Source organism: Protopterus annectens, chromosome 3.part0 (genome assembly GCF_019279795.1).
Source record: "Protopterus annectens isolate FY-2018-M chromosome 3.part0, PAN1.0, whole genome shotgun sequence".
NCBI lineage: Eukaryota > Metazoa > Chordata > Ceratodontiformes > Protopteridae > Protopterus > Protopterus annectens.
Window position 1 is genome coordinate 1,127,083,405 of NC_056731.1, and position 21,106 is coordinate 1,127,104,510.

Genomic DNA, 21,106 nt, shown 5'->3' on the forward strand with positions numbered 1-21,106 from the left:
CCTCTGTAGCAAGCTTCTAGTACATATTAGGTAGAGTAGCACCCTTGCCACCTTCAGAGTAAACTTAGATAAATGGATGGGCTAACCACAAATTTTCCCGCATTCTATCTTGTATTGCCCTAGTTGAGACTGGAGGAACTGTATAAATATGAATTATTGGCTAGGCTTGTCTGTAGACTAAATGCCTAGCATGTGCTTTCAGGTACTGTAGGGAACCCAAACAGTATGAATTGACTTATTGACATGCCTACAAAGGCAATTTAGTTACTATGAAAATGGTGATTCTTAGAAACACCCCCCTGCTAAGATAAGCAAAGAATTCTGAAATGTTGAAGTGCAGCACACCAGTTGCCCTTGCAGAGCAGTCTTATCAAGTGTGGTCTTGGAAGAGCAGTGATTCAACAGTCTCATATTTTAATTCTGAACAGTGTACAGCTATCATTTTCTTTTTGTATTTCAGCGCTATCAAAACTTCATCCTATTTTGATTTGTTTCTGCTTTTTTAGTGTTGCGGTATTTCTGTGGAGTTCTGCAGTCATGTGGTCAGAGCTTTTTCTGTAAGCACCAAACCAACAAAAGCAGAACGAGCTGAAGAGGCCCTCGCTCATATGGGAAGCTCTGTAAGTATTTTTGTACCAGCACTATTAAAAGTTTTATTAGCGTGTAGTACAACTGAAGTCCCAACATTTTCATAAACTTTATATCTTTTTTCCTGCGGTACCTCTGTTGCTTTCATGATTTGCTAGTTAAGGCAGTAATGGAAACAAAAAACTATCGTAAGCATAGCAGTAAGGATATCAGTGCTTGTCTCTTTTGTCTAGTTATATTATTTAGTATTTATGGCAGTGGTCGCATTAAAATGTTTCATCAGCAGTATATGTTGGTTTAGTTAATGTGAATTACAGTAACACTAATCCTCGACCTTTCATACAGATTGAATTAGCTTTAAAACCATAGATAGTTTCAGCAGACTGGTATTGTCATGGTCCATTTAGCCTCCTTATTTATTTGTGTTTTGTGGAAAAACAGATTCTACTATTAGATTAATTCTGAAGCAAAAAATTGTGTGCACGTGTGTGTGTGTGTGTGTGTGTGTGTGTGTGTGTGTGTGTGTGTGTGTGTGTGTGTGTGTGTGTGTGTGTGTGTGTGTGTGTGTGTTGGAGAGGGGTAATGTTCACTATTGTGGTTACACTGACTGAAACCTCAGCACACGCATGCAAATGACTCTGACATCCTTGTGCTTGTTTGTATCCCCTCTTTCTGGATTAAGAATTGCCATATTGACTTAAGGTATGCTCACAGACACGCATTTTTTTCTCCTACCGAGCTTATTGTTTTCCTTAGTCATTGCAGGAAGTGCTTGTACTCAGCATTGAGAAAAAAAGAGAGAATATATAAATATCCAGACCTATAAGAGGGCTCATGGGTTCAGTAAATATTAAAGCAGGAGCATCACTGTTTGCTTCTTTCTATGTCTTGTACCCACGTTTTGAAATCTGTAACAATTTTTGCAGTTAGTATTTTAGTACCACTAGTCACTACAGCTGCTAGTCAGAGTTCAAGGACTTAACTGATCCTCTGTGTAGTTTGCCAGCTGGTTAAGTTGTAAATGGGAGAGAAGCCTAGGAAGCAGCTCCACAAGAAAAGGTGTTGAGTCACTATCCCCTGCATCCCCAGTATAAGGCAGACAAACCTAAGCAGTGGGTCAGGAGTCCAGACTTGACCTTTAGGGCATGCACTCTGCAAGTAGATGGTAATGTAACCATGATTATAGGTAAGTTCAGTATTAATTACAACCACCACCCTAGTCTCTGCATGTACTGTTTTTATTCTTCAGTACTGAACACTCAGGTCTGTGCCAGTCTTCCCTTTTGGAATAAGATGAGGAGGGCTGAAGAGGCACATCACGAGCTCTCGTATTAAGATGTGCAGCCTGAGGTGCTGATGTCTCATTCTGAGGTCAGTGGCTGGCCCTGGAGGGTAACCTTCCTAATTCCAATAAGTAATCCCTTTGGTCACCAAGTAATGGAGCTGCAGAACTCTGGGCTGAGGCCTCCCTGTCTAATATCCCTCCCACTCCCAGTTTGAGTGTTTGGTTCTGGTTTAGAAAGGTCCTTCTGGCTGTCCACCACCAGAGATTTTAATTTAACAGGTGATGAGCATCAGATGGTTGTTTGACAGGTGAAAGGAGCTTGAGTTAGTGGAGCACACCACTAGGGAATATAGTTTGATATTGTCTGGTGCCAGCATTGGGCACAACACAGAGCTCCCTCAACCATGCAGTGCCTTTGATTGATATGCAGTGTATGCTGGGTCTGTGTCACCCAATGCACAGCACATTTCTGTTGTATGCTCTGTATCCTTAGATACCATGGACAGGCTTCTAAATGTAGATGTTATGTGATCCTATCTCGCCTACATTCTGAACTGATGGTTCGGAGCCGATCCCTCGGCTCCGACTCGGCACGCTTATGCTATAGAGCGAGGCCTCTAATTGGCTGAGCTATCTTTATCCCAGGATGCACCACCACTAATCCCCCAGATCTCGTTTGCCGCTAACAAGCTTAGACATGGTCTCAACATTGGCTGGGCTAAGTACTATTTATTAGGCTTTTCCTGTCACAAATTTCCTTACTTTGAACCCAAAAGCTGTTTTAACAGCTATCGTTGTTATATTAGTGTGTTTGGTGAATTTTTGTTAGTAAATTCGTGATTTTTTTAGTCAGGGAAGGTTTCCCGTTTTAGTTAGAGGGGCCTTCCCCTGTTACTTTGCTGCTTGTGTAATTTTCTTTGGTCAAGTACCTGTTTAAGTTAGAGGGTCTTGACTCTCTCTCTATCTTTCACTCTTTTTTGTCTGTCTACTACTAGTGTTTAAAAAAAAAATATATATATATATATATATATAATTTTTGTTAAAGTTGTTGCATTGTACTGTCTTTAACCAAAGTTTAGTGTTGTTTTCATATATATTGGTTCTTTGGCAAAGCAGTTATGTCGAAAGAACACAAACCCTCCGGGTTTAAGAAATGCACGAGGTGTGGTTTTAAAATGTCCATAACGGACGACCATGCCTCGTGCGTCTATTGCTTAGGTGCTAAGCACTTACAAGAGTCGTGTAGTGTGTGCCACGCGTTCTCTTCTAGAGTCCTCCAGGAGAGGAAAAACAAATTAATCCTCAAGAGATTAATCAAGCCTTCCTTCGAGGAGGCTTTATCTTCCTCTCCGTCTCCTTCTAAAAAGAAGAAAGCATCGGCTCTGACCAGTCAGTCGGAACCGACTGCTAAAAAATCTAAGCAGACTTCTCCATCGGCTCCACAGACTTCGGAGCCGAGGTCGGAACGGTCTGCCTCGATGCCTCCAGCCTCGACCCCTCTGGTTTCGGAGCCGAGGTCTGGGGCATCGAGAGGCGGGTCACCTTCATCGGCTCCACTGATATTGGAGCCGATCAGGGTTACCGGCTCAGACTCTTCCCACTCGGAGCCGAAGTCCTTATCGGCACCGAGGGAAATTTCCTTGAAACCTTCCTCGGAGCCGATAGTTGTTGAGTCCTTTCGGAGACGGTCCCCGAGCCCTTCGGAGACGATGGAGAAATCGGTTCGGGCCCGATCGGTATCCTCTAGGTTATCCAAGATGTCTGATTCGGACATCGACAGGGTGCTCCTTCGACTCTTCCAGTCTCCGGTGTTCCAAAAGCTAGTTTCGGCTCCAGCCCATTTGGCTTCGGAGCCGATGGTCCACTCCCCTACTGTGGTTCCTCCTCCAACAGCTTCGGCACCGTTGGAGCCGGTGCTGGTGGAACCTGTGGAGGTGTTAGGGTCGGGCCCGACCCTTGCTCCAACTCCGGCTCTTGGGTCGGAGTTCAGTACACAGACTTCTTCCTTCGGCCCTGGGGGAGAGGCTTCGGGATTGATGCTCTCTGTCCCAAGTCTCCCTCTTGGTGCGTCGGCGGCGGGAGTACCGTCCACTGTTGTGGCCACGGAGGTGGGACCCTGCCAGGATTCTGGTGGTCCCGCCTTCAGGGCTATGAGGAGCGCTTTAGCCAAATCTTCCTTGGCTACCTCCACGGTTTCCCCAGCTACCTCCCTGCATATGGAGACTGGGTCGTTGGCAGTCCCCCTGTCTTTAGACAGCGGAGCCCCCGGGCCTCAGGTTACCCCTGCTGGGGTTTCTCCCCCTCCTGGAGGTCCTTCTGAAGCCTCTTCGGAAGAACCCCCCAGGAAAAGGTCGTGCAAGAGGAAGCACGTTGACTCCCCTGATGAGTCTTTGACATCTGACACCGATCTCGATGATGCAGAGGGGTCCCCTAAGTCATCCTTGGATGATGTCTCATTTGCAGACATCCTGGAAGCCCTAAAACAGCGAGGCGGCTGGCAGTCCAAACCTTCCTCTGCTGATGAGTCGGTGTTCCTGAAGGCCTTCGGGGCTCAGCCCTCTGCCTCCTGGGTGTCTCCGCCCTTCGACGAGCTCTTGGATTTGATCTGTCGAAGGGCGTGCGAACACCCAGACTCTGTGGAACCGGTGCCTGCTCGTCCGAACAAATTTCTCTTGGCGCCCCCTGATAGAGAGTTCCTTACTAAAGGTGTGGCTGTAGATGCTTTGGTGGTGGCATCTGCTACCCAGCAAGATGTAGCAGAGGCTTCTACGTCCGTCCATCCTCCTAATAAGGAGTCTAGGAGCATGGATCGGTACGGAAAGCGCACCCTTAGTTCAGCGGCCTTTACACTGAGGTCCTTGAACTACCTGACGCACTTTACCAGATTTCAGAGGGATCTGATTAAGGAACTATCCAATACCCTCTTGGGTAACCTGCCTGAGGAGCTGGCCCAGACGATTGGCTCTCAGCTGGCTACAATGTCGTCCATTTCGAACTCGTCCATGAGGCTCATTTCGTATGAGGCCGAAGGGGCGAGTAGAGCGGCGGGTATAGGCATTGCTCTACGGAGACAAGCCTGGCTCCGCCTGTGTCATTTTGCGGAGGCCTTTAAGTCTTCATTTGCCGACGCCCCCTTTGATGGGTCCTCCCTGTTTGGACCCAAGGTAAAAGACACACTAACCCGCTGTGAACAGGAGGGTAAGACTCTGACTGCCGTAGGGGCACGATTTTCCACTCCCTTTCAGCCTTATCCCAAGGCTAAAAGAGGAGGGAAAATGTGGTTCCGTAGATCTCAGAAGCCTTACCCCTCTCAGCAGGAAGGTTCCCCTTCCAGAGGCAGAGGAGGGGGAAATTCATCCAGAAGACGCCATCCCAGAGGCGGCAGAGGCCCTCGCAACACTGGAGACCACGAGTCCTTTCGTGGCTCTTCAGCCTTTCATAGTCCCTGAGGGATTGCCCGGCTGTGCTGCTCCGGAGCCAGTCGGGGGTCGTTTCTCGAAGCACCTGAAGGCCTGGGAAGGGATCACTCAGGACCGATGGGTGCTTCGGATTATCGCCGGAGGTTACTCCATCCCATTCTCTCACCCCCTCCCTCAGTACAAAAAAATCCCGGACCCGCCACCCAGTCAACGGGATACCGCAGCCTCAGAAGTTTCAAAGCTGCTGCAAAAAGGAGTCATCCAACCGGTCCCCGTAGACCAGATCAGATTAGGGACTTATTCAAGATTCTTTTTGGTGCCAAAAAAGACCGGGGACTTGAGGCCCATTTTGGACCTCAGCATCCTAAACCGTTCAGTCAGAAAGTCCAAGTTCCGAATGGTCACTCTACAAACCATTCTCCCATTGCTGGAGAAAGGTGTTTCGATGTGCTCCATAGATCTCAAGGACGCTTATTATCATATCATGGTACATCAAGTGTCCACGAGACATCTACACTTCAGCCTAGGAGGCAGTCATTTTCAGTTCCGCGCGTTGCCCTTTGGTCTCACCACAGCCCCCAGGGTGTTCACCAAGTGCTTGGCAGCAGTGACTGCTCACCTGAGAAGTCTAGGATTCCAGGTGTTTCCATATCTAGACGACTGGCTCCTAACTGCCACCTCCAAGCATCTACTTCTGCGGAGCCTACAAGCCACTATATCACTGGGCAATTCCCTTGGAATCACCTTCAATTGGCCAAAGTCTGTGTTGCGGCCATCTCAACGAATAAGATTCATAGGGGTAGAGTTAGACTCAAACCAAATGCGGGTCTATCTACCTACAGACAGAATTCAAACCATACAAAATCAAGTTCGAGCCTTACTTCCCAGGTCCAAAGCCCCAGCCAGAATGGTCCTGCAGCTATTGGGATCCATGTCTGCCACGGTTCTTCTAGTCCCCTTGGCAAGGTTGCACATGAGAATCCTCCAGTGGCTTCTTTCAGCTCAGTGGTCCTTTCAGGAACTCCCTCTCAGTCACCTCATATGGATCACGGAATCTTGCAAACGGGACCTTCGCTGGTGGCTAGTGCCCTCCAATTTGGATCAGGGACGACCCTTTGTTCTTCCTCCTCTGGCGGCCACTTTGACCACGGACGCCTCCCAGATGGGGTGGGGGGGGGCATTCCCTGGGAAGGTCAGTCCAAGGCAAATGGCACCCGGAAGAGACTCTCCTTCATATCAACATCCTAGAAATGAGGGCAGTACTCCTGTCCCTTCAAGCCCTTCACAATTATCTCCCTCAGGGCGTAATTGCTGTTCACTCAGGCAACGTCAGTTGTCTGGTACCTGAACAAACAGGGAGGGACCAGATCCTATCCTCTTTGCAGAGAAGCCATGAGAGTTTGGGAATGGGCAGTCTCGACCAAACGCTTCCTAGTGGCTACTCAGATACCGGGCAAGTCCAATGTCATAGCCGACAGATTGAGCAGAACCATCCTCTCTCCTCACGAATGGTCTCTGAATATGACAGTTGCAAGTCAGATTTTCAGCGAATGGGGAGTTCCGTATTGCGACCTCTTCGCGACTCCTCTGAATGCGAAGTGAAAAGAATTCTTCTCCCTAACCCTGGCTCCGGGGAAGAGCCCCATGGACGCATTAGTCCATCCTTGGCCCACCGGCTTGCTTTATGCCTTCCCTCCAGTTCCTCTCCTTCCCAGGGTGATTCAAAAGGCATCTCTCTTGGGGAGCAAAATCATCTTGATTGCTCCTTACTGGCCTCGTCAAGTGTGGTTCCCCTATCTTCGGAAACATGCTCTGGAAGGTCCATGGTTCCTGGACCAGGTCCCAGACCTACTGGTTCATCAGTCGGGACTATTCCACCAGTCCCTACACACCTTAAAATTGACGGCTTGGCTCCTCCTCTTCCGACGATAGTCAGGAGTCATGCATTGGATCCAGATGTTGTGCACATATTATCTTCGGCCCATAAGTCTGCTACAAAGAAACTGTATTCTAGCAAATGGAAAAGGTTTGCTATTTGGGCTCAACTCCGGGACCTGGACCCCATTTCTATTCCGTGGCAGAAGTACTAAAATTTCTGACCTCTCTTTTCAATCAAGGCTCTTCAGTTTCTACCATCAAAGTACAATTGGCAGCAATTTCTAATTTTCACGAATCCATAGACCCACCTTTAATGAGCAACAGATTGAGTAAGACCTTCTTGAAAGGTGCTGCTCTATTAAGACCTCCGATTTCTCATCCGGCACCTCCATGGGATCTCGATATAGTGTTACGCGCCTTGACTTCTTTCCCCTTTGAACCGGCAGCTACATGTGATCTAAAGTTTCTATCATGGAAGACAGCCTTTCTGGTGGCGATTACTTCTGCCAGAAGAGTTTCAGAGCTTCAAGCTTTGTCAGTGAAACCCCCGTACTTGGTTTTTCATAAAGACAGAGTATCCCTCAGACCAAATCCTTCCTTTGTTCCTAAAGTTTGTTCTACTTTCTGCTTACAACAATCGTTAGAGCTTCCAGTTTTTTTCCCAAAATACTCTAACAAAGCGGAGTTCATATTCCACACACTAGATGTCCACAGACAGTTACGTTTTTATTTAGACAGGACCAAACAAACAAGGAAAACAGATCAGTTGTTTGTATCCTTTGCAGATAACAAATTGGGCAACGCTGTCACAAAGGTCACTATTGCCAAATGGATCAGGGACTGTATTACTCAAGCTTATATTTATTCTAACAAAGAGCTTACTACTTCTGTTAAGGCTCATTCTACAAGGGCTATGTCTACTTCGGTAGCATTTCATTCTAAGCTTGCTATTAGTGACATTTGTGCTGCGGCTACATGGTCTTCCCTGCACACCTTCATTTCCCACTACAAATTAGATGTGGCATCTAGAGGACGAGCTTCATTTGGTTCCACAGTGCTCAGGAGTGTTTTCCAATGAGCCACCCGGGATTTAGGTGCTAGGGACGCTGTCCCATCAGTTCAGAATGTAGGCGAGATAGGATCACATAACATCTTTTAGTTATGTACTCACCATAACTTCAGATGTTTGGGATCCATCTCGCCTACATTCCTAATAACCCACCCTCCTTCCCCTTCCTTGGAGATCAGAGGATATCAGAAGGTCCGAATCCTGTTGTTTCATCTTGAAACATCTAACAATGTTATATAAACAAATTGTGCATGTGTGCATGAATGCGGACAAACAAGATCTGGGGGATTAGTGGTGGTGCATCCTGGGATAAAGATAGCTCAGCCAATTAGAGGCCTCGCTCTATAGCATAAGCGTGCCGAGTCGGAGCCGAGGGATCGGCTCCGAACCATCAGTTCAGAATGTAGGCGAGATGGATCCCAAACATCTGAAGTTATGGTGAGTACATAACTAAAAGTTATTGGGGTTGCATTTGACTCCCTATCACTCAGGTTTCTTTGAGAATTCTGAAGACACAGTGGTCATTGTATCAGAAAAAGGTAAGTATGAGCCAGCCTCCACCTCTTTTTCCCTTCTGGATGATTTCTTATTCAGCAAAGTTCATTTTGCAGAGTACCTGGGAAGGAAGCTTGAGGAGCTCTGGAAAATCCGCTCATGGAACTAGTCATTAAAGGTGTTAAATGAGCAGCTGGAAACCATCCTTATTGTAATTATTGGTCCTCAAAAGGCCTTTACGAGCCCTGCATGATTGGTAGATCATCCTACTAAGTATTCTTGTATTGACTTCTGTCTCTTCAGGTCAGCATAGTTTTTAGGCTCTGTAACACTCTTCTGCTTGACAATAAGCATGCCTGTGGAAGCTATATTTCTTGTAAATCCCATTGTTTGCAGTGTTTGTACTGTCTTGGTGAGGATCATAATTTAGTTCACTTCGAACAGTATAAAGTATTTTGAAAAAAGACCCTTTTAAGAAGAGTTTAAAGACTTAACGTTGTAGTGCATGGAGTGCTTTGATTACAGTCTTGTGGAAAAGACAAACCAGTTAAGCACTCCTACAGTGCAAGATCCAAGCACTGCTGCTTTAAGATCGGGTTATCACTGTAGGCAGTTAAACCTGACAGTGCCTGCCAGCCAACGACAGAAGAAGAATTTAAAACAGATTTCTTTCTGCTTGCTGTCTGTGCTAGCAATCTGTCCCTGGCTTTCATTAACATAAGACAGTGCTCACTAAGGCATGTTAAGCTGTCTTCCTGACCGTGCTTGGTAAATGCTTTATGCCTTTGAAAGCAGACACAACACTTGGTGCTTTTTTTTTTCCCTACAGCTAGTAATATATGGATCAAATAAAATTCCATGCCCTTTATTATGTGTTCTCGAAATAGAGTCCAAGATTCACTTCTAGTACTTTGCTCTCAAGCTGAATTTCTTGGCATCCATGTCTCAAACACATAAGCTGGTTATGATCAGAGACCTGATCATAATATTCTATGTAGAACATAGAAAATTAGTAGTGCTTTAACCAAGGATGTATGCAGTTCTCCTGATCATCCATCTATGATTTCATCTCGAAAGAAATTGGGAAATCTCCTAAGAAGTTTGAGCATCGAAAGATAAGTAGACTGAAAAAGGTAGTGATGAAATAATTGGTGAGGGGAGATGTCGTCTTAAACATCCAACTGTCCCCAATTAGTTGTAAAAGCCCAGCCAGTTGGTCCATTTGGAGGCAGACAGTGAAGTGATAGTATTACTACACAGCTAGGCCTTAGGTAATTCAGTAAGTGCACCACAGCCAGATACTTATTCATGGGCATCAGTGGGGAAGAGGCACTGACCTTCCACAGAGAAGTTTGGAGTGTGCTCCTTTTCCTACCTTGTGTATACTCTCCTCTGAGTTTTCAAGGATTTCACTGGATTTTCTGTCAGATGGTACAAACACTCCCAGTATCAGGCCTTCCAGTGTTACTTGCATGCCATTGTTTAGTGACTTCAGTCCTCTGTAGTTTGCATGAAACAAATACATTTTAAGAGGAGCAGACCAAAAATATGAGGCAAAAGTTGGACATTCTGAGGAAATCTGTACATTTGAGTGGCACACACATACATACTCTTTAATAGCTGCTATAATTTGCTTGGAACCACCAAGCTTACAACTCGTGCTCCCAAAGCCCTGGTGTACAAGCTTCTGCTTGCATGGGAATATTTTGGCTAACAGGGATCATCACGATCAACTTCCTCCAGAATAGGTGAACAAGTATAAACCTTTCACTCCCACTTCCCCTGTTTAGTTATTCCAGTTGGAGTCACTGTTCAGGTTCTGGTAATCTGGATCACAGTTAATACTTTGTCCCTTTACACAACAGAGCCAGGCTCATCACCAGTTTTATTCATATCAAGTATGGGACTTTATTTCTTCACTTTGCATTATGCTAATGAGGAGGAACAGCATATAGCCTAATAGACAAAGCAACATGCATGCAGTGAAAGGCAGTCACTTTTAAGTTTTTTATTCATGATTATTAATATCACATAAGACACTTCATACCATTGCAGATTTAAACAGCATTTATTGTTTTATTTTTTCTAATGCACGGAACTACTTGAATAACTGCACTGGGTGAAAAGCCAGACTGTCAAAAGTGGAACACTCGTTTCAAACCACATTTAGAATTCTAGGCACGGGACACAGAAACAAACAGATGGATAATGGCTTGCTTTATTTAAATGAATTTATGACCATCTCTTTTAAGGTTAGTTGAAAGCCAGTCAGCTTTTGCACACAACTGCAAGACAGAGAGAGACTGTAAAGGGGGTTTTGGCTCCTTTAGCCTCTTGGTGGAAGCCACTTTCATAATCCAGTAATTAGACTTGTCTGAGGCAGGTAGCTTATAAGAAGGAAAGTCTACAGACAAGCAGTTGCCACACTGCAGTGTGCCATGTTAGCTTCAGGAGGTCATAGTGGACATTTTCCTGACATTTTAACATGCAGAAGGGGACTGAATTGAGACACTGCCTCCAAGCTGTCATGCATCTCACAAAGATACAGATGAAATATTGTCACAGACCCCAGGATAATTAGTTCCAAAGAAAAGGCAACTCGTGTAACTTCCAAATAATAAACATATAAATGTTAATCCGTACTGGGAACCGAAAGCAAAGTGCACTTCAACATACAGCATTTCTGGAGTAATAACAACTGATCTTATCCTCCAACACATAAGTGCACTTCTCAGAAACTTGAACTTGGTGACCCTTTTTGTGTGCAATGAGCAAGTCTTTTACTGAGCTATGAGTCAAAGTAAATCCATATTAAGGGAGAACGCTTCTGGTAAGGTTTGGGAATAGGGTATCCAAAAGGATATTAATAACTACCAATTTTTCTTGGTTCTCATTACCTCATCACCACCTGGTTCACAGAGATTACTGATTAGTCATTAATTTAATACTTGGCAGAAGAAACAAGCTTGCCAGGTGGCTACTCACCCAATCAGATGGGGATAGTGAATGGAACACTGCTGCAGCATGCATTTGTTTTGCAAGTAGCTAGAATATACTGCCTCACCTTTAAACAAGAGAACCATCAGGGCAAGTCATCACAAAAGGCTAACTTGAATAAATTACTAATATGAAATGGAGAGAGCTAGCTTAAGCTACACTTTTGAACCATCACATTTGGCAAGAAGGAACAAAAGTGTGACAGTCATGCACAAGTAGGTTTAGAATACAGACTCTGAGAATGACTAAAACCAATGTAGTTATGGAAGGGAGGGAAAGTAACAAGTGGGACAAAAAGCACTGATGTGATGAGCAACTTTCCTAAAGGAGAGAGTGAAATAAATACCACATGAAATCAAAAAAGACAGTACACAGTCAAGGAGAAATTAGCTGCAGTCCAGGCAGAGAGGTTAATACTCTGCTCACTGAACTGTAGTCCAGATCATACTAAGTTAAAGAAAGAGGAAATCCTTTAGAGCAGCAAATGAAGATAGCTTCTCAGTATGTTGTTTGTTCTTCTTTCGGCTTTTCCCAGTTAGGGTTCGCCACAGCTGAACTCCGGTCTGCTAATGATTGGCAGTAGATTTTTACGGTGCCGAGGTGCCAGCCCAACCTTCAACAAAGGCATGCCCATTCATGCATGTCTTTTGAACGCCACTTGACCGCAGGGAGGACATGCAGACTCCACACAGAAGGCGCTCCAGCCAAGAATCGAATGGGAGAACCTCTTGCTGTGAGGCGACAATGCTACCACTGCACCACCGCAGTTTCACGAAGATAGCATTTCAGTATGACATGTTAAAACAAGCAGAACTAATGTATTTTAGCTCTTATGCAAGTGACACAAGCCAAGCCTAATAGCAGGTGCCTAGAGACTATATACCATTAAATGGGTACCAGAAAGAAGAATTCAAGAGAAGAGTAGAGATTGAATCCAAATAAGATAAGCTGGTAGTAAATAAGGAGAAGTGTATCAGAGAGGATAATTCCAGTTACCCAAGACAGGACTGGCTTGCCTACACCATATTCAAAATTATATACATATATATATATATATATATATATATATATATATATATATATATACATATATATATATATATACACACACACACACTGTTTAAAAAATGTGAAGTACGTTAACATCAGATATGGTGAAGTGAAAGCTTTTTGTTTAAAAGTTTATTTCACACCTTTGGTTTGTTTCTGAGTCATGGAGTGACTTTTAACATCTGAGTGTTATAAGCAAATTTAGAGTTGTAAAGCTTCCTTTTAATTTCATTCCAGCCTTTCTTACAGTCTAAAACACAGCAAAACAAATGTTCTTCGTGTTTCACTGTTGCAGTCATTACATTTGGGTTATCCTGCTGGCAGGTTGCCCTCAGTCGGCCTGAATTCTAAAGTCTTGGGTCCTGCGTCGGTTGCTGTGCCTCTTCCCTAACGTCAGGTCGTCAGGGGTATAAAAGATGCAGCAGACGCCATTTTATTCAGTCTTTCTTGCCGTGCGGTGCACGAAGTAGAAGTAGTTTGCAAGTGCCGGTTGGCCGACTCCTGAGATTTTCGTGTTCGAGTTTCAGATTCGAAGTCTTCATTAAAAGCTAAGTACCCCATTGGGAAAACTTTTTTCTTGCTCCAGACCAATGTCAGAAAAAGTTAATAATTGTATTTCTTGTGGGAAGCAAATACCTCATAAGGACTTTCATTCCTACTGTATTCCTTGCCTAGGCCCTGACCACGACGTTGCTAGTTGTCGGTTTTGTGCTAGATTTAACCAACGCACTATTAAGCGTTGGTACAATTTTGCATTAAGCTATTTTGGGCGAAGATTTAATTATACAATGTCGTCGGACAGCCATCCGACTACTGGAGTTCACAAAAAACAAAAAGAAAGACAGGCAACCGAGGTCCAAAACCGACGACGAAGCTTCTCCTAAGCAAGCCGCCGGTTCTCAGTGAGGCGCTTTTGCAGCCGCTGACGCCCACTACTTTAGAGTCGCAGGCCGCTACAGACACCCGCGTGGAGTCGGCCAGGCCGCTGGAAACTCAAGGTATTAAAGCCTCTGTGATTATTCCCTCAGATGGGTCTGGAGCCGCTGAGCAGGCATCGGCTTCTGAGGGTGTATTCAGACCTAAACAATTATATATCAAACCAACTTCAAAGACTAAAACACCTTTAAAGGCAAACAAACAAGTTCACCAGCCACAAGGACAGGCCTCCATGCCCAAAAAACAAATGCTCAAAATGGCCAAAGACTTAATTACCTTGATCAGGAGTTCCCATCCCCCTCCTGATAATAGGCCTAGGCAAGAGACAGACTATGAATCTTCAGATCAGGTTTACCATTTCTTCTGATTCCTCTTCTGATCAGGAATATTCTGTTCCCCCCATGAGGATTCTGATGCTGAAGAATCAATTCCTTCAGCTTCTCCTCCGGAGGACTACTCTTTTGGGGAAACCTTGCATACCATGAGGGAGCACTTCCACTGGGAGAGCCAAGATTTTTCAGAATCTAGGAAAAGGCTCAGAGACTTCCTCTTACTACCTCAACACAGGCCCCTAGCTATTCCACCTGTGTTGGACATTGTAGATGATGTGTTCTCTGACTCGTCTGACCCCTGACTCTCTACCTCCAGCTCCTGTTAAGCCGGACAGACACTACAGGGTCCCTGACTGTCATAAATTCCTTTTCAAAAACACTACTGCAGACCCAGAAACTATTTCCCAGGGTCCAAAAGGGGTCCAGGCTTATACTGCAAAAAACCCTACCCCCTCTGACAGGGATTCTAGGGCACTGGATAGATGGGGAAAAAAGATTTACACATGTGCTACTTTGGCTATAAGGGCCTTAAATTGCCAGCTTCATATGCTCAAATATCTGCAATATATCATGACACTGCTTAAACAGAAAATGATGGCAAATTCTGAATGTGCAGAAAACAAAGAAATGCAGGATTTATTGCATGCAGCTGAACAAGTTGGAAAGCATACTTTGCAATGTGGGTTTGATTCTCTGGAGGACTCCTGCAGGGCCACTGTTACGGGTTCTGTCATTAGGAGGCATACTTGGTTAAAGGAACAAAATCTGCCTGACCATGTTAAAGCAAAATTATTAGATGCTCCTTTACAACATGATACCTTGTTTGGTGTTGAGGCAGAAGAGGTGTTAAAGAAAATGGAGGACAAAGCTAAATCTCTGCAAATGGTCAAGGATTTCTTACAGGTACAGCCACCTAGATTTAGCAGACACTGGCCTACAAAGAATTGGTCCTTTCCAGTTTCGGGCAGATCCAGACACCCTAGAGGCAGATCACAGCCACAAGGATCCTACAGGTCTAAGCATTGGAGTGCTTCTACCTCCAAAGGTGGAGAAGACAAAGCACAATCATACAGGAAACAGTCCCAATGACTTCCCCCTGCCTGCACCAAGCACTTATCTTCTGGCAGCACCCTTAGGGGGGAAAACTAGCACTTTTTTTCTCAAAATTGGCACATTATAACCCAGGACAAATGGGTTCTAGACAGTGTCACAAAGCTACAAGTTTCATTTCCATACCCTGCCAAAGCCAAACGGTTGGCCAGACCTGCCAAAAAATCAATGGGCAGAGGCTCAAAAACAAGTCGCAACTCTCATGGACATAAGGGCAATTCAGCAAGTGCCACAGCAAGAGCAGGGACAAGGATTTTACTCAAGACTGTTCTTGGTACCCAGAAAGGACAAAGCATGGAGATCAGTACTGGACCTATCTATTCTAAACACATTCCTGGATATACCAAAATTCAAGATGTTGACCTTACAGCAGCTTCTGCCCATGCTGGGCAGCAAGGCTTGGCTCGTGACTTTAGACCTAAGAGGCATACCTGCATGTCCCAATCAGACAATCATGCAGAAGATACATCAGATTCAAGGCTGGCTCAAATCATTACCAATTCTCTGCACTTTGGCTTATCTACTGCACCCAGGGTCTTCACAAAGTGCTTGGCACCAGTAATTGCTTACTGTAGACAAAGAGGAATACAAATATATCCTTACTTGGACGACTGCCTCATACAAGCAGAGGACAAGGACATTCTACTACAGCATCTGACATTTGTGATAAGACTTTTAACATGCCTAGGGTACACAGTCAACAAAAAGAAATCAAAACTAGTACCCTCTCCAGAAACAATATTCCTGGGTGCAAGCTTAAATACAACTGCCCAGATGGCTTATCTCACTCCAGACAAACGAAGGCAACTGACTACCTATTTCAAGGAAATAGCAACAAAGACCCAGTTATCTGCAAGAAAAATTCTGCAGGCTTTGGGCTTCATGGCATCCAGCATCTTACTAATTCCATATGCAAGACTGCATATGAGGAAAATTCAGTGGTACCTAAAAAGTGTCTGGACACAACATTGCCACAGCCTGGAAACAATGATTACTCTAATTCCCTGCCTGCAACAGGAGTTTCGATGGTGGACAAAGGCTTGTCACCAAAACAAGGGACTGCCATTCTCACTACCCCCAGCCAAGCAGAGCCTAACGACGGATGCTTCAGATTATGCCGGGGGGGGGTACACATGGCAGGAAGAGGCATTCAGGGCACCTGGTCCACAAACCAAAAGCATCTACATATCAATCAAAAAGAGATGCTAGCTGTTCAAAATGCCCTGACAGCCTTCAAGGACCTACTTCATCTGGGACAAGTACTGATAGACAACACCATGGTCATGTGGTACATAAACAAGCAGGGGGGCACTCATTCTTATCCCATGTGCAGACAAGCCATGGCTTTATGGGACACAGTATTGACTTACCAAGTTCATCTGCAGGCACAATTCCTGCCAGGAAAGGAAAATACTCTGGCAGATGAACTAAGCAGAAACCGGATCCCCACAAGTGGCACCTGGATCCACAAGTCTTCAGCATTATAACAAAGAAATGGGGACACCCGGACATAGATCTATTTGCCTCCCCTCAAAACAGTCAACTAAAAAGATTCTGCACAAGGACTTATCACAGACAAGCTTGGAAAGTGGATGCCTTTTTCTTTCAACTGGACAAATCTATCAGTATATGTCCTTCCTCCCCAAGGTACTCCTAAAGGTCAGGCAGGAGAAACCAAAAATGATTCTGATTGCCCCAGACTGGCCATGCCAGTACTGGTATCCGATCTTAAGGAACTTGTACCAATGCCCAGCCTGGACCTTATCTCAAATACCTCATCTACTGTCCCAGCAAAACAATCAGATTCTGCACAGCCAACTCAGGACCCTAAACCTGGCAGCATGGTGGATAACGTAGCCATACAAACCACACATCTCAGTAAAGTTGTGATGGATGTCATTTTAGAAACCAGAAGGCCTAGTACTAGAAAATCCTATGCTGGGAAATGGAAGAGATTTTGCGCTTGGAACCAAGCTCAAGGAACTGATACAGCTGTCCCAAATATTCCTCATATTTTGCAATACTTAACTGAGATGCTGGACAAAGGCCTATTTTTTTCATCAATTAAAATCCATGCCTCTGCCATTTCAGCTCATTACAATACAGAGCCACCACTTTTTTCTCATCCTTTATTAAGGCAGTACCTCAGAGGAGCCAAAAACGTAAGGCCTCCAACAAGGAGAACACCAGTACCTGCATGGGACCTCAATTATGTCTTGGAAAAACTCACCTTACCTCCTTTTGAGCCAGCTGCTACTGCGGATATAAAGTTCTTATCTTGGAAAACAGCTCTGCTCCTAGCAATAACTTCTGCAAGACGAGTTTCAGAGCTACAGGCTCTCATGGCTGTGGAACCCTTTATCATTTTTTATCCAGACAGGGTCTCTCTGAGAACAAACCCTACATTTATGCCTAAGGTGGTATCCAGTGTAGCCCTTAACCAAACAATTCATTTGCCAACTTTTTATCCAAATCCACACAACAAGGGGGAGAAAATTCTGCATTCTTTGGACATGCACAGACAACTTAGATTCTACTTGGACAAAACTAAAGTTTTCAGAAAGACAGAACAATTACTAGTGGCATATGCCACAGCATCACAAGGAGAGGCTATCTCCAAGCAAACTATTTCAAAGTGGATAGGTCACTGCATTCGTTTCTGCTACTCACAGCATGGCAAACCAGTGCCTAAGGGCATTAGGCCACATTCAACCAGAGCTGCAGCCACTTCTGCAGCCTTTCTCAGGGGAGTACCAACCAAAGACATTTTAGAGGCTGCTACTTGGAGCGCAGTGCATACCTTTACAAAACATTACAATCTGCCTCTTTACTCTAAATCCGGGGCAGGCTTTGCCACCGCAGTTCAGCAGGGCCTCATAACCGCTCCTGTTGCTGTTTAGCTCCAGCCCCCCAACCATAGCTTTGGGACTCAACCCAAATGTAATGACTGCAACAGTGAAACACGAAGAACATAGTACAGTTGTGTACACTTACCATAAATGTAGATGTTCGAGTGTATTCACTGTTGCAGTCCAGGTTACCCACCCGCCACCCCCCTTATTTTTGTTGGAACTTATCTTTACTTCTCTAATCTATACAACCTAGGTGGTGTATTTGCTTATAGATGAAGGTAAAGCTTATTTTGGTGAATGTATGTTTTATTTACATAATTTTAGCCTACCCTTTTGGGGGCACCTGACATCTGGGGCCAGAAAAACTGAATAAAATGGCGTCGGCTGCATCTTTTTATACCCTTGATGACCTGACGTCAGGGAAGAGGCGACAGCAACTGACGCAGGACCCAAGACTTTGGAATTCAGGCCGACTGAGGGCAACCTGCCAGCAGGATAACCCAAATGCAATGACTGCAACAGTGAATACACTCGAACATCTACATTTATGGCAGTGTACACAACTGTACTTTTTTTATACTGTTAAGGACAGTCAGATAGCAAATGAGTATAGTTTAATCCCATAACTTAAGGTTTATTATACAGTTTGCCTTTATCAGTCAACAAAGGACAGAATGTAAACCACCAGTTAATATGGGCACATCATGTTATGCAGTTATTCTAAAGAGCACAGTTTTTAAACAATGCCCAGTTAATCAACCTAAGATTACTTCACCCCCCCCTTTGTTTCTTTTTTTAATAGTGTTGTGATTTCAGGCCTATAAATAATTAGTATTTCTGTATAAAATGGCTGTTTTAATTCTTAATGTTGTGGCACAAAAATGACGTGATTTTTTACCATTCAAGATTCAGCTACTAGTCTCATTTGAAGTAAGAATTGTTGTCAGTTAGAGGTCTTGTAGTTTATTGTCCTAATATCCTTGCCTGCACATTTCTCAGAAATATATCCAGTCATTTTGCAGACAGTCTTTTATACTTAGGGTGGAAAATAACCAAAACCAGCAATTTGGATTCAGTAAATTAGAAAATGATTATTAGCAAAAAGGTTAAACCCATTTGTGTTATCCAATTTCAAATTAAGCACTTTTCCAGTTTGGTTGAGATAAACTTAACAGCCAATACAGTAGAGTAGTAGTAATAGTGATGATACTAATGATAGTAATGTGTTGTCATACAGTAATAGTAATGATGATGATGATAGTAATGTTTTGTCATACAGTAATAGTAATGATGATAGTAATGTTTTGTCATACAGTAATAGTAATGATGATGCTAATAATAGTAATGTTTTGTCATATACCTAACTTCCCACTCTACCTGGTATATTTTTTCTTTTTTTCAATGCACTTGATCAGGCTAGTGTACTGCTTAATCATATATTGCTCTGTACATCCACATGAAAATGGTAACTCCTCCGAAAAGGACACTGAACTGCCTACTTTATTCTAATTTTTATACATGTTTTTCTAATCACTTTTCCTTCAGTCCTTTCCATGTGCATGACCAGGACATACTCGTTGTTTTTAACTTGCTTTCATTAGTGGCTGCCTTGCTTGCCTTCCACAGAATCAAGCCTTGAATGTACTCCTTCTCATCATGCCTTTGCTGTGCCTTTCTCCGTCACCAAATAACTTTCAAAATTAGTTGGATACTAATATCAATTACCACAAATTCTCATGTAGTTGTTACTGTTCTCTGCCAAATCTTCATTTTACAAAAAAAAAAGTGTACCTGCTTCCAGCAATCATTAAAGTTCCACCCTTTCTGTCATACGATTTTATTCTCCCCAGAGAAAAGCATCATGTGTCTGGCACAGATAAATGCACCAGCACAGTTTTGTTTTTAATTTGTCTTTCAAGTGATGGATACTGTTACACTCTGTTTAGCTTGATCTTGGTTGCAAAATAAACCATTAGGTTTGTATTTGCTACTTTTTCTTGTTTACTTTTGTGGTTACAGACTGCTGGACATTACGAATTGTTCTTCATTAGGTTACTGTTGGCAGCACTGCTGACAAGATGTATCATGTCAAAGGTACCATACACCTAGATATCCACATTTATCATTGTTTAGACAATGTTTTGATTCAAGCCACTTCATTTCAAAAGACCTTACAGGGTTTACGGTTCACAGTCGGTCTTTCCATTCATTTAGGCTTTACTCTATACTTGAGAGACATCTACCCTTCAATCTTCCCAAAGCCTAGTGTTCCTGGGATGTCTGGAAGGTACTTCCTCCATGGTGGCTCCCTTCCTCAGGAAAAAAAATCCAGTTTCTGGCATCTTACTTTCTAAACCTTTTAAAATTAGAAATGACCTCAGCAGGAAAGATTCTGACACTCCTGGGGTACGTGGCATCGACAGTACATGTTTCTCTTTGCCAGACTATATATGCTACTTATGAGAAAGGTACAATTGTTTCTGTAACTGATTTGGGCACAACATTACCACCCTATATCCTTCCAGTCTCCCCTTTGACTTTTGTGAAAAAAGAACTCCAGTTGTGGATACACCACATAGCACTCAATCCCGGTTTTTATTTATTGATCTTGTCCCTTGTAGAAGGTATCAACAGATGCTTTGGATTTAGCCTGGGGAGCTGTTTCTCTCATAATGAAAGTCCAAGGAGTCTGGACCAAGCAAGACCGGCAGAATATATAAATACTGAGGAGATGAAAGCCCTGATCTTTTTCCTACAAACTCCTCCTCATCACCCAGGTCTCTCTGAACACTGAAGGTCCTAATGGATGGTACTACAGTAATGTGGTATTTCAACAAATACAATTCTGTAGGCTGGCAGTGATGGCTTGCAGTATTGCTCTTTGCCACAATTTTTTTTCTCCAAGCAATTTGCACCCCATCAGAAATTAATTCAGTGATTATCTGAGCAGATTCAAGACAAAACATTTTGCATGAATAATGAACAGAGAGGTCTTCCTTCAAATTGTGCATCTGTGGGGAACTCCCCAGCTCCCCACGCTTCCAACCTGAACAGGCAGCTCAGACTGAGTTTTTTGCAGAGAAACGTGGAAAATG

General features: G+C 43.9%; 1 protein-coding gene across 2 annotated transcripts in view; it reads left to right on the forward strand.

Annotated features, from left to right (window-relative positions):
- Positions 1–21,106, forward strand: part of NPC1 (NPC intracellular cholesterol transporter 1) — a 1,151,083-nt gene that overhangs the window by 1,062,783 nt on the left and 67,194 nt on the right. For both annotated transcript variants that reach the window (XM_044065361.1, XM_044065360.1), the window contains exon 23: positions 507–620. In XM_044065361.1, coding sequence (XP_043921296.1) covers positions 507–620 — 114 coding nt within the window. The remainder of the gene's footprint in view (positions 1–506; positions 621–21,106) is intronic.